The sequence below is a fragment of the Pieris napi genome, chromosome 14 (assembly GCF_905475465.1).
Source record: "Pieris napi chromosome 14, ilPieNapi1.2, whole genome shotgun sequence".
Taxonomy (NCBI): domain Eukaryota; kingdom Metazoa; phylum Arthropoda; class Insecta; order Lepidoptera; family Pieridae; genus Pieris; species Pieris napi.
The window spans coordinates 4,502,727-4,517,153 of NC_062247.1; the positions used below are offsets into that span (position 1 = coordinate 4,502,727).

At 33.3% G+C, this 14,427-nt stretch overlaps 3 protein-coding genes across 3 annotated transcripts; 1 reads left to right on the plus strand and 2 right to left on the minus strand.

Moving 5' to 3' along the window:
- Window positions 1-168: 168 nt before the first annotated feature.
- On the minus strand, window positions 169-1,666 carry LOC125056205 (proteasome subunit beta type-7). The gene is made up of 4 exons (XM_047659210.1): window positions 1,503-1,666; window positions 987-1,423; window positions 628-833; window positions 169-333 (listed from the first exon to the last, which is right to left on the minus strand). The coding sequence occupies exons 1-4, from the start codon at window positions 1,562-1,564 to the stop codon at window positions 202-204; spliced, it is 837 nt and encodes a 278-aa protein (XP_047515166.1). The 5' UTR covers window positions 1,565-1,666; the 3' UTR covers window positions 169-201.
- A 7,891-nt stretch (window positions 1,667-9,557) lies between these two features.
- On the plus strand, window positions 9,558-11,683 carry LOC125056060 (basic salivary proline-rich protein 2-like). Its single transcript, XM_047658928.1, has 2 exons — window positions 9,558-10,074; window positions 10,497-11,683. Exons 1-2 carry the CDS (start codon window positions 9,853-9,855, stop codon window positions 11,622-11,624), a joined length of 1,350 nt encoding a protein of 449 aa, XP_047514884.1. The 5' UTR covers window positions 9,558-9,852; the 3' UTR covers window positions 11,625-11,683.
- A 367-nt stretch (window positions 11,684-12,050) lies between these two features.
- Window positions 12,051-14,336, minus strand: LOC125056121 (39S ribosomal protein L3, mitochondrial). The gene is made up of 6 exons (XM_047659074.1): window positions 14,180-14,336; window positions 13,958-14,051; window positions 13,561-13,788; window positions 13,178-13,482; window positions 12,657-12,821; window positions 12,051-12,361 (listed from the first exon to the last, which is right to left on the minus strand). Exons 1-6 carry the CDS (start codon window positions 14,227-14,229, stop codon window positions 12,109-12,111), a joined length of 1,095 nt encoding a protein of 364 aa, XP_047515030.1. The 5' UTR covers window positions 14,230-14,336; the 3' UTR covers window positions 12,051-12,108.
- Window positions 14,337-14,427: the final 91 nt, after the last annotated feature.

Genomic DNA, 14,427 nt, shown 5'->3' on the forward strand with positions numbered 1-14,427 from the left:
TTAGTTATTTAATGAAATCTTTAAAAATAGAATCTCAGTGTAACACTTTTTTACAGAGTACATAATATATTTTTTTATACACATTGTATCTGTTTTATTTACCTTTTGGTAATATCTGTGTAAAATAATTTGGTCATATGAAATACATTAAGAGAGTGAAACGGAAAAAAATGGTTACAATTTTATTAAAAGTAATATGAATTAGCAAGATGGTTCAACTTCCATAGGTTGTACTTGATGCACTGTTACTGACTCAACTTCTAGAGGTATAACCTTTGTTTTCAATACTGCTGTGGTGCCTAGTGCATACCTGTAAGAGCCTTGCTTCTTTCCCTGTAATTTTAATAAATAATTCCGTGAGAATCATGCAACTGGTAGTTGCTTGAATAGTAGAAATGCTGAAGTAAATTGAAAAACATATACTGATAACATTTTTTGAAATAGGGATTTGGTTAAATTTATTAAAAAGCTTTCTTTTTTATACAGCAAAATAAACAATATGAATACTAATGTTGAATGACAATGCTGCCCATGGTCACTAACACTGCTTGCAAGTGTGTTGCCAGCCTTTTATCGGTACACTCTTTTATTTAAGTCTATATGTGGTAAATTTATCTTCATATTTACCTTAACATTGGCCTCTTCATATGTTCGTAGATATTGGGCTGGACCTGAACTCCGGATTACACAAAGATCAACATTTGACCCTGAACCCAAATCATTAAAAATACCAGCAGCTATAGCATCTCTTACAAGTTGCTTGCCTTCTTCCTCAGACATGTTTGGTTTCCAACGAGACTCAAAAACAGCCATTGCTGCTAGAGATCCAGAACCTTCACAGAAATGTTTACATATAAATTATTGATTTAATTACAAATATTTTTTTGTAGATGGAAGCATGATGAAAATTTGCTTTCTTCATATTGTTTATATCTTTTCTCTTAACTTACATATCTAGCTATCCTATTTTAGATATCAAAACTTACCCATGGTAGCATAAGGCAACTTATCAACGGATCCATGGGGGTAAATACAGTAGATATGAGGCCCAGTACGATCTACTCCACCTAGCACTAAAGCAGCTCCAATATGACCTTGGTAACGGAATAGCATTCGCTTGAGCAATGTTGATGCAGTTTCAACGGGCACAACGCGACCCGTGTGTAAACGTTGTAGCTCTAATTGAGAAGAAACCGACTGCGTGGTCATCTCTGTATCAGCAGCTGTACCGGCCCCACAACAGTACATGTTTGCCGCAAGATAATGAATTTTTTCGCAGTTCTTGTCTGAAACTACGGTATTCTCAGTAGCTCGTGTGTCAGCCCCGAGAATGACACCATCTGCGTAAATTATCCCAACGATAGTTGTGCCGGTCTTAGTCGCTTTAGGAGCAGGAAAGCCTTTATGTTCAAGAAAAGCATTTCTGTAAGTAATTGATAAATTAGGTTTGTGTTTCTGAGAAACTTTTTTAAATCGCCAGTCAAACGTGAGATTTTACTTACCGTTGGCAGTTTTCAAAAGAAAAACCAGATGTAGGTAGTTCGGGAACTAAAACTGATGCCATATTTTAATATAACTTTAAACTGTTTAAAATATACTTCAGTAACTTTTTAGTTTTCCAATTTCCAACAATGAAATAGCAAAATTTGATGTGATTATTTTGTACCTATTTGATTTTTTTTTTTTTTTTTTTTTTGGGATTTTATGACCTGGCATTTACAACCTTTAGGTCAACTCTTAATTTTCATAGACGTTATGTTACGCCTATGAGCATATTCCATTAAATTGTTTTTATTGTATTTTTTATGTAATTGTAGATGTGCTTATAAGTAAGTTCGTCTTGTAACAATTGTTTTAAAGGCGGCGGGCGGGACAATAAATCACACTTATTTTCAACATCACTAAGTTCACTGGCCAACACTAGTCTGTCGATCAAAAATTTTTGACAATCGAAGATAATGTGTTCCACAGTTCCATCACTTGAATTACAATGTGAACATGTTTTATTCGCAATAATGCCGAGTCGAGCAAGGTGTGACGGTGCAGTATTATGACCAAAACGCAGTCTATTTATGATAGTAATAAAGTCTCGAGGAACATCTGGCATACGATGATACCAAGGTCTTGCAGGTAAGTCTACTTGTATGCTTCCATACCATTTTCCTTTCGTATCTTGATCTTTCTTCCACATTTCTAACCACAAATTTTGAATATTCTGGTCAATACATTGCAAGTAATCGGACATAGGAACATTCATTGTATTTCTAACGTCAACAGCATTAACTCCTTCATATGCAGTTTTATCAGCCATTTCATTGCCAGAGATACCTTTGTGGGAAGGTACCCATAGAAAGAAAATTTGAATTTTGTTATTGTGATATTGTTGAATTATTTGTTTAATGAAGTAAAGGATATAATTAGACTTGAATTTAACTGTAAGGGTAGTTAAAGCTGTTATCAAACTCAAGGAATCAGAAATTATTAAAAAATATTTAATATTATTGATTTCGCGAATACGCATTAATGCCTGATACACTGCATATGCCTCTGCCGTAAATATAGAGCAGGGTTCATGCAGAATAAAACTTGAAGAAAATTTTGCTTGTGGATCATATAGAGCAGCATGTACATAATCACTTGCTTTGCTCCCATCAGTGTAGATAACATAGTACATTGTATTTTCCTCCAAAAATTGAAGCATTTCCGAATTATTGTTTATTGTCTGATGGACTACATTAATTGGATGTGAAATACACTGATAAGAGAAAGAGTAACATGGCCATGGACACTGTTTTCTAATTTTAGAAAAACTATTGTCTATTTCCAGAAATATATCGGACATTGTTGGAGAATTACCACATATTAGACCTTGTGCTGTTGTTAATGGTCTTCTTGGGGATCTATCTATATAAGGTACAATTTTGTTTATTACTTGAGTGTTGTTTGATGCTATTAATTTGAGACAGTATCTTTCAGCAAGTAAGATTCGCCTCAAAATCAAAGGCATCACTTTTGTCTCAACTTCCATGGCCCTTATGGGAGTTGAGCAAATAGCACCAGATATTATTCTTAAAGCCTTATTCTGCAATATGTCTAATTTATTTACATGAGAACTATTCATATAAGCGAGTGAGCTATAATCTAAGTGACTTCTAACAATACTTTTATACAATATTGACAATATTTTAGGGTCTGCACCCCATGTTACACCACACAGTGATCTGATAACATTTAGTCCTCTGTGAGCATTTTTGGATATATATTTAATATGTTCTTCAAAAGTTAGTTTTGGGTCTAGTATTATTCCTAAAAATTTCTTTGAAGTGACTCTATTTATAATTTCATTATTGTAAATAATATTTGAATTTGAGGCTTCATTGCCAAAAAACATAACACTACTTTTAGATGGGTTAATTTTTAAATGTAAACGATAATTATAATATTGTAATAGTTGAAATAAGGATTTGTTCATATTATCTATTGCAATCTCTAAGTTGTAATTACTACTGTATAATACAATGTCATCAGCAAATTGTAAAATATTTACATTCCTATTATTTACATATTTACAAATTTCACTTGTGTATATATTGTACAGTAATGGAGATAGTGTGGCACCCTGCATTGTACCTCTCGAGGCACATTTGGGTCCATATAGAATATTGTTATGCCTAGCATAGATTGTTCTGTTGTTCAAAAAATTAAAAATCCACTTACATAAGTGCCCGGGCACACCCAACCTAGACATGATTTGAACTAGTATACCAGGATCAACACTGTCAAAAGCACTTTGAACGTCTAGGAATACGCAAACTGTGTTTAATTTTCTATGTTTTGCATTTTTCAGGTCAGAGATTAAAGAGGTGAAACTGTCTGCACTACTACGCCCTCTACGGAAGCCAAATTGTATAGGTGGAATGAAACACTTAGATTCAACATACCAATCGAGACGGACTTTCACCATATTTTCGAATATTTTACCAAGACAGGATGACAAGGAAATTGGTCTATAAGAACTAGCAAACTCAGGACATTTGTCGGGCTTAAGTATTGGGACAACACATTGTGTTTTCCATGACTGTGGAATACATTTATTACTCCAAAGCAAATTGAGGATGTTAAGAAACAACTTTTGGGCAGAAACATCTAAGTTTTTAATTACAATGTAAGGATAATCATCTAAGCCAGGAGTTGTATTTCGTCTAGAGTGCAAACTTGTTAAAAATTCAGACCATGAAAATGGATCCAGTAAAAATTTTGAATTTGGGTTATCATTGTTGATTTCAAAAACAATGTTCAGTTGATCTACTTCAATTAAGTTGCTATTATCTGATAATTTATCCAAGAGTGGAGATATAAACACATCTGTATATGATTTATTCTTAGGTCTTATGCCTTTGAACATTTTTAATAAATTCCAAATTTTACTTATGTGAGTATTTCTATTAAAAGTGTTACATAAGTTATTCCATCCAATTTTTTTCTGTTCTGAAATTGTTCTCTTTTTCTGGGCATCTTTTCTTTTGTAATTAATATAATTTTCAATAGTAGGTTCTTTTCTATATAGTTTTAGCGCATTATATGAAGCAATAACACTTTGTTCACATATACAATTCCACCAAGGAGATGGTGGTCTGCTTATGAAAGTATTTGTTTTAGTGAGCTTTGGAATTGACATTTCTTTAAGAGTATCTAAATGAGAACAGAAATTATTATATGTTGAAATAGGATCATGTGATTGAAGTATCAAATCATTAAACATTGTTTTTGAAAGATCTGTGTATGTTTCCCAGTCAGCTCTTTTATATATAAACCTATCTACAGGGGAATTGAGATGATATTTATCTATATCTAATGAAATCTCTGTTATTGTTGGATAATGGTAACTTCCCATTGTATCATCATGTACAGACCATTCACATAGTGGTGCGAGGCTGCCACTAATGAAGCTTACATCAATGGCAGAAGCAGTTTGTCTAGGGCGATTTAAGGTTGTAGGTCTACCATCATTTAAAATACACAAATCTAAGTCATCAATTAAATTAAATAACTCCTGACCTCTACTTTTGGTTGACTGACAACCAAATGCAATATGATGAGCATTAAAGTCACCACTCATAAATATGGGCTTTGGTAAATCATTAATAATGTAACGGAGTCTATTAAATCGTATACGCCCACTTGATGGTGGACAGTATATACAGAGAATTGTTAAACTACTATGTCCAGTTGATACAGATACACCAACTGTTTGTATATCTTCATAAAATCTAGTATTTAATATATTATACTTAAGGTATGGTTTTATTAGTATTGCAACTCCATTATGTGCATTGTTTGAATTTTTGTTGTAAATATTATATCCTGGTATTTTAAAATTATTATCTTTAAACCATGTCTCATTTAGAAGGCAAATATCAATATTTTGTTGTTTTAAAAATTGAATTAATAAAGGTTTTTTACTATTTGCACTTTGAATATTAAACTGAACAATACGTAGCTTGGATTGTGTAGAACTAGGCCCTACACAATCCATTATGTTAAATTTTTTAATAATGCATCTTTTATAGTTTTCATATTCGTGGGTGTACTGTCATCTTTATTGGCTAATTCCACCAACGTCTGCACTAGGGCCATAAGTACATCGTTGTTGGAAATTATTAGATTTTTAAGGTCCTTAGAAGGGACTATTTTAACTTTATTTACATCCGACTTATTTACAATAACATTACTATTTACAAGTTGTGGTTTTGGTGGAGGGAGTGGAGGGAAATCTGTTTCATTGGTGGTAACTTGTTTTGTTAAGGCAACACTTGCATAAGAAATGTTGCTTTTCTTTTCACTAATCTTCTTTATTTTGATAGGACATAATCTAGAAATCGCAAGATGAGGCCCACTGCAATTTATGCAGCTGATCTCAGTTGGTTTATCACATTGCTTATACAAGTGTTCACCTCCGCAAATACTACATCTTTGTTTCCCATTACAAATCTTAGCTGAATGATTAAATTTAAAACACCTATAGCACTGTAGTAAAGGTGGAATGTATTCGAAAACTCTGTACGAGAATAGATCGTATTGTACATTATTAGGCAGTACATTAGATAAGAAAGTGATGCTTACAGTTTGCAATGCAATGCGCTCTTGTCCTACCTTCTTTGTAAACCTTCTTATTGCCACTATTTCATATATCGAAGAAAGTCTAGTATATAGTTCTTTGTTAGAGATGTTCGCTGGAACAAATCTAATTATGCCGGTTTTTTCAATTTGCGCTGCCGGTATGAACGCCTTCATTTCATATTTTGTCAGAAAAGTGGTATTGTTAATAAAATTATTTGCCGTATTATACTGCTTGAATAATACTGCTATTTTATTGGCATTCACCCTCTGAATGCCCGTCACACCTTTTATGTCCATTGCGAAAATATGATTTAAATATATAGGGCTCTTGTTGCCCAATCTATCGTCGTTTGTGGATTCCACATACACTTTAAAGTCTGTGTTGGTTGAGTTTTCTGGATAAAGTCTTTTATAGTTCGGTTTGTAATAGGGCAGATACGCATCTCGCTCATCGCCGCAGTCCGATCGTCCAGCGCCTACGCCTCCTCCTTCATCCGTAGGCCTTGGCCGTTTTATTGAGGCGGGCGGGTGAGACCCGCCCCCCTCGTTTACCTCCATTGCTATTGTGCTTTTCAGCAGCTAATAGCAATATTTAAAATCACTTTAAACTATAAAAAAATCACTATTTATAGAAAAAAATTAAAATTAAAGTTTAAAGACAACCGCGCTTTTTCAAGGTTCCCGCCAGAATCCGTACCTATTTGAAAGTTATAACCACAGACTAATTTAAGAATACAAGAATGTTGTAAGGTTAGACCATAGATTAAAATCTTAATATGAACGGAGCCGAGCTTAAGAAGAAGACCTAAAGCGTAGAAACCACGTTAAGTGCGTTTTCCAATTACAGCAATAGAGCGCATTATGCGGCATAATGCTCAACGTTGAATGTTCCAACTCCAACAACGCTTTGCACAATTGAGCACTCTCAAAACTTATGCTCTCGCTTGCTTCTCGCAATCAATACCAACACAGTGACAGAAAATTTACCAGTGTTTTTCTTTAAGTTGGCATTTATCGAAATTTTCGTTAGTAAATATTATTTATTGTTGAAAAATTTGTAAGGCTTTCGTTTCCTCGTAGATTTTGAAAATAATTAAAGTTATTAAAAAATTACTAAAAAAAAAAAAAAAAATATAAGTATGGATGAAGGTATAAATAGTTACTTTTTTTATATTCCACATTTAAAATATGAATACAATTTTATTTTAAAATTCGGATCTGTAAACAAATTTAATTTACAGGATTATACTTTTGTAAACATTGCAATGGTTTTGAAAAAGTATATAATTTTTTTAGAAATCATTTTTAAAAAAATACTCAAAACGTAAATGATGTAAACTTCTTACATGAAACTAAATATTTTACTGTTAATTTAGCTTGTTAAAACCTTATATTCTTTAAAGGTTTTCTCTTATTTCAGTAAAAAAAATGTTAATAAAATAATTTGATTTTTTAAATGTTTTCAACCAATTATTATTGTTAACAACATTATTAATAAATTAATGAGGTTGCTAACTCTATTCAGAACATTTTTTTTTTTTTTCAACACTGACTTAGCGCACTCTGCTGATGCATTTGAAAACTAATTCACGTTCCAATTAAGCTTCAGCATTATGCGGCATTGTGCGGCACTGAGTCGCATTATGCTCTGTAATTGGAAAACGCACAACATCAGCAAACGAAGGAATATGTTGATCCTTTATTTTCTAATGGCATCCTAACTTAGTTAAAATGATGTTTGTCATCTTTTATTTTACGTAGGTTGGCAAAAGTTTTCTTTCGGGTAGTATTGTACTTTTTCAACTTTTTTTATCAATAGAAACACAATATAGAAAATGTTTATTTAATTTTTAAATATATGGGATGCTCTAACTTGTTATAAATCACAACCCATTTTTATCTTTGTTCATTGGTTTATTCTTCACATACCACAGTAATTAATTTATATTCACATAGAAACGCTCAAGGGCAGAAACATAAATATCGCTCGTCTTAAAAGTCTGTTCTGAGTGACGTCCACTTTCTTCTTTTCTTAGTGTCCTATCCTTATGTTAAATCTTATAGAAAAAACTACACAAAAGAGTATGTACATTTTAGTGCGTATCTACGATACGCCACAAATACAACGATTAAATATTATGAGTACGTTAATGTATTATAATTATTGACGGCCAAATCTTTTTTGTGACAAATACTGATTCTGGCTAATGAAAAAAGATAATTGAATTATTTGAAAACTTTCGGATGGCAACACAGAATGTCATTGAATTTCTTAGGTTAGTATGATTATGAGTCTTGATACTTCATGCAATTACTCATTTTTATTTGTATTATATGTTTTTTCCGAATAGTTAACAGGTATAATAGCCTAAACTTAGTTTTATTTGATAGAATATTTCGTTTCTTTCGCAGGATTTGATTATTCCGAAGAAGAAGTTGATAGAGTTAATAGAGTCATTTTAAGTATCAATAGTAAAAGACTAAATATTAAATACCCATAGTATTTAATTTCATAGAAATACAGTTACAATCAATGTAAAAATTAATAATAAAATCAAGTATCAAGTAGGTTAATCCACAAGATATATAAAACTTTTAGGGATACCATACTAATTTTTTTTAATTTGCCGCGCTTTTTCGTTATCTTCTTTCAATAGCCAGACTTTATAACATATTTATTTTTTTAGGTTTAGATTGAAGTAAAAACGAATATACTTATGATAAAAACACAAATTATTATCGCCACTACAATTAGTCTATCAAAAAACACCATGGTGGCAATCAACAAAGTATGCACACAGCGCAATGGGACTAATTTATATATTAAGTCTCACAAAAATAATTTTCTGTTTAAGAACACATGCAGTTATGGTAAGTATTATGAAATAAATACACTAGATTATTTAAAATATTACAAAGTTAAATGTTTTTACCAGCAATTAGTTAATAAGTTATAGGTGTAGTAACTTATAAATTCATTGAATTAAAGTGCCTTTTTTTATGGTCCTGACACGGTTTGTGCATTAGCCAGCGTCAAGTATAAGATTTTTATAATTCGCACTTGTAATTTGCCATCCTCGGCCTAGAACGTATTGCTACGTTCTAAACCTTCACAGTCTCCTTTCTTAGGTAGCTCACTGCTTGCCTTAGAAATTCGACCGTGCCCTCCATGTACGGTTTAAGCACTCGCCCGGTACCGCACAACCCTCCCAAAGGCTGAGAACAAATTTAAATTAAATTAAAACTTGCCCTCGAACCTGGAATCGAACCCGGTAACCCTCACCGAGCTGCCACTTAATAAGACCGCTAGGCTATGAGGCCCTTTTAAATTGCCTTACCATTAGTGACCTTTCTATGGAACTAGTCTGTGATGGCGTGAATCGCGACTATTCTCTCTAGTCTCTAGTCTGTGCCTTAAAGTTGCGAGTTGCGGCCTGCGCCTTCCCCTGCCCGGCTCACTGACACTCAGTCCAGTCATGAAAATGAGAGCTTTTGTAAATTTTCATAAGCTTTAGATCTCGTTAAATACAAGTTACAACTAAGAACGATCCAGTTTCATTGAGAATCAAATAATTTTATACGATTTAATATACCAAAGAGTTTTTCTTATAAGTGATTTTTTAAGTAACTAAGGAATTTGGACATTTTGCTTGTAAAATTTCTTTTTGAACGAAATATCCGATTCTTCCAAGTTACGAAGGGTAAGATTCCATCTAGACTCTAGAGCATAAAATGTCTGTAGCTTTTGCACCGCGCGGTAATCGTCCGCCCTTAAGCCCGGCACAGATTCAGAAAATGTTAGATGAAAATGCTCATCTGATACAAACCATACAAGAGTATCAAGCAAAGGGTCAGCTGGTAGAATGCCACCAATATCAACAAGTATTACACAGGAATCTAGTTTACTTAGCGTCCGTGGCGGACGCTAATCAAAATATTCAACAAATTTTACCGGTAAGCATCTTTATGGTTATTATGTGTTAACAAAACAAAAGCCATATATTCAATGTGAACCATGATTTAGATATATTTCTGAAACAACATGTAGATGTTTAGAAACAAGTTTTAGGTCAACCATGTCAAATATGTTGCCCAAAGAAAGTGTTGTTGGATTTTGATTTGTAATTTATTTTTATTAGACAATTTATGAAACTATTGTAACAAAATACTGATGTATTTCAAAATAATTTCATAAACACAAAAGTTTGATTTCTGAAAGTGATTATAAAAAACATTTGCTTCTCTACATAACTTTAATTGTCAATATCAAATATAACTCATTAATCACAATATTGTATTGACCACATTGCATTGTTTAACTAAGATGATCAATAAGCAATTTATAAAACAGTGGAATCTTACCCATTTATTTTTAGCCTCCTCATCAACTTGCTCAAACGGGGAATGTACCCCAAGGTGGAGTTAATCCTCCAGTCAGTGGTGGTGAAGGTCCTGGTTCCCCACAGCAGCAGTACCGGCCACCTTCTGGAGTATCTACAGCTCCAACAAGACCAACTCAATCATATGGGCAAAGACCTTACCCACAAAATCAGTATCAAGGACAATATCAAGGGGCTTATCCACCACAAGGTGGATATGGTCCACCTGCACAAGGATATGGTCCGCCTAATCCGGGACAACAACCTCAGGGATATCCTCCAAATTCTACATATGGACCACCAATAACTACAGCCCCAAATAACTATCCTCCATCAACACATCCAGGACCTGGTTACCCACCATCTTCTGGACAGCAACCTTATGCACCACCTCCAGGTAATCCTCCTGCAGCTGGTTCTCCCTACCCAGTGAGAGGACCTAGTCAACCAAATTATACTGGTAATTCAGCATATCCACCACCACAGTCTGGTCCCAACTATCCAAATGTTGGTGTAAGCTCATATAATGCTACTACATCTCAACCGCAACCATATCAATCTCAATCTTTTCAAAATACAACACCAACTACAGGGTATGGTTCAACTCCTGTCTCTCAGCCAAATAGATCACCCCAGCCACCCCCTAGTGGTTATACTTCACAAAATCCGCCTAGTTCTGGGTATGGCTCTCCTTCAGCCCAATCACCAACCTTTAATTCAAGTTCCCAACATGGCAACAATCCACCATCAACAGCCCCAGCCCCATCAGGTGTGCCACCACAATCTGGACCTCCTCCTGGTCAACAATACCCTCCATCTGGACAACCATCACCTTATCCTCCTGCAAGCCAACCTCCATATTCAAATCCTTCTTCTCAGCCAGGAAGTCCTGCTCCACCAGTTTCTACAGCTCCGCTCCCGCAATCCTCATATCCTCAAAATCCACAAAACTATCCTCCAGCAGCAGCAGGTTATCCTCCTCATGCTTATCAGCAAGGCTATCCTCCGAGCCAGTATCCACCCTCGCCTTATCCTTATGCCAGAGCTCCAGCTCCCGGAGCACCCCCACCTGCAGGAGCCCAACCATATCCAGGTTACAGTTTCCAACCCCCTAACCAACAGTAAGTATTTACAATTGTACTGTTTTAGTTTTAGTATGTAATGTTATGAATTATGATTAACTTTAGGTATTAGTGTTATGTGTGGTTTATTTGTGAATGATTTTGTAGTAGTATGACTTAAATTAGGTACAATTAGTTTTATAATAAGGTTTTACTTGTAGTAATTCTATTTATAGGTTCTGAATCATCCTTGATAGTGTTTATGAATATTATATATATGATACATTTTATGAATTAAAGTTGGTGTTTCTTTTTCTAAAAACCTATTATCCTCATACATTTCATACAAATTTTATTAAATTACTTAGAAGCAATCTTCACATCTTTTACTTATTGTTAGCATTTAATTAACACTATTAAAATTTATTCTAATTGGAAATTTGAATAATGATTTAACTTGGTATTTGGTATTGTAAAAGAAATTAAACTGTTTAGTATTTATATGTTTATTAAGTATTTACACGATTCTAATATTCTACTGTTAGGGTTTATGCCTCCTCAAATTTAATAGTAGGTTGTTCAAAAGAATGAATTGATTCATCATAATATTCCAATGGCAAACCATCGACATGCATATTTGTTGGAAATGGCGGTGGTGTTTTAAGTTTCTTTAACGGCAATACCGTGTCATACAAATAACACATTGCACCTGTTTCCCCTGGTATTGCTACTCCCAACATCCATAAAACATTGTGTTCTGTATTTACACGTAGGACCTTTACACCTCTAATAATCCTCCAACTGAAAAAAATATTATGTTCATTTTAATATTACATTTCAACAAATGTAAAACCTTTGATGTACTGTGTGCATGACTTTATTCTGATTTTTATGTCCTACATAGATATTGTCTAAACACAATTCCACAACAGCCTTGAAAGCTTAGCTAAAAACTTATCAGAAAGGTAAGGTACATGTTTTGGTCTTAATTAATTTAAACTAAAACATTGTTATATATTTAAAATATTTAACACTTATTACTGCAAAACTCTAATGTGCTACACTGACTTTACTTTTTATGGCATGTATAATTCACCTGTTTCCCATATGTCCAGGCATTTTAGTACCAGGCCAAACTCTAGCTTTTTCACCACCTGCACCAATATTTCCTGGTCTTCTATGTGTTTTAGTTACACCATGAGATGCAGGCATTCCCTTGAATCCCCATCTTTTTACAACTCCTTGAAATCCTCGGTCAATACTAAAAGAGATTTCAATAAGTATGCCTGCTGCTTTTGGGCCCGCAAGCAATGCAAAGCTAAGGTTAACTTTCCATTTGCTTACCCTTGAAAAACACTAGTACATTTTAAGAAGATATTATAAAAGGTTACATCTGTAATTTTTTCTACAAATGAGTAGACTACATACATTTTATAAACATTAGTATCTATTTGGAAAGAAACTGGTAGATAAAATTTTAAAGTATACAAAAAGTGTTTATCTACGTGCCTGATTCAGAAAACAAAACAAGACAAAATATTTCTGCATCAGTAATAAAGTTTCTGTATGGGATTTCCTATACTAGTAAGGTATAATAATATATTAATTAATAATTACGTTTTGGCACGAATATCTACACAGTCACCAACTCTAAAATGTGTAGCATACAATGGTGTCCCTGTTGGTAATTGAGCATGTGGTGATACCATAAAACGGCAAAGGTGTCTCTTAGGCAACATTCCGACATTAGTGAACATTCCACAATAGTCTTTAGTGACAGTGCTGGGATCTATGGTTTCAGATCCTACCAATAGGCAACCCAGAGTTCGTTTTTCTTTCCAGGGCTCTTTTTTCATTTTATCTGATTTCATTGGGTTAAACTCCTCAGGAGGGATATATTTAATAACATGATTGTCTACCACCTATAATTAAAAAAATTGGTTATTTATGCTTATGAATAAAAAAAGAAGGGAACATTTTAAGAAAAGTATAGTCAATACCTGTAGTAGAGTTGTTTGGAACTTTTTACCATCCTTAGTCCAAAGAGGATAATTTCCTATTTTTCGTGCAATTAATCCAACTCGCCTTGTAAATGGTGTCCATTCAGTTGCCTGTGGTATTTCTACATTTGCCAAAGGAGATTCTATTTGATTCTGCAAAACTTGTTTATCTTGTTTTACTTCTTCAAGAAAATCCCTGTTTTCTTGTGTCAACATGTCTTCACTCACCTGGATAATATTAACTTTATTTTAATAAGCCAGAGTTTACAATCATAATTTCATTGAATATTCTTTATAAAAAACTTTCCTGTTTATGATTTAGTCAGGAACTATACATGAAACATCTTTCATAGGTTATAATTCTTATAGTGATGCATAATAATTTTAAAGTACTCACTACTCTCTCTTTAGGCATGAACCAGTATGGGGGACGATATTTCGGTTTTCTTAAAGTTGTATAATGGCCAGTCCTTTTCACTATATGATTAACCCTGCAAATCAAGTAAAAGGTAAATATAAAAGTAATGCCTTGTTTAATTTATAAGTTAAGATAAAAAAAAACAATGAAGTAAAAACAAAGTTGTATTAAATTAAAGTAGGAGTAAATATAAATCTTAACCTTAAATTATTCATAGCTTTACACAGCAAGTATAAATTAGAAGTAGCCATTGTTATGACCCAATAGCCCTCCTTGTGAAAAATATATTTTAAGTTAAGATTTTAGAGTAATAAAAAACCTTCATTAATCATTAATATAAATAGATAATTAATTTGTAAGTTTTTTTTTGTAAAGATATAAGATTTGTAGATTCACAATAACCACTGTACTTTCCGGCGTTGACAATAATGTCAATTTGACATGGTCTT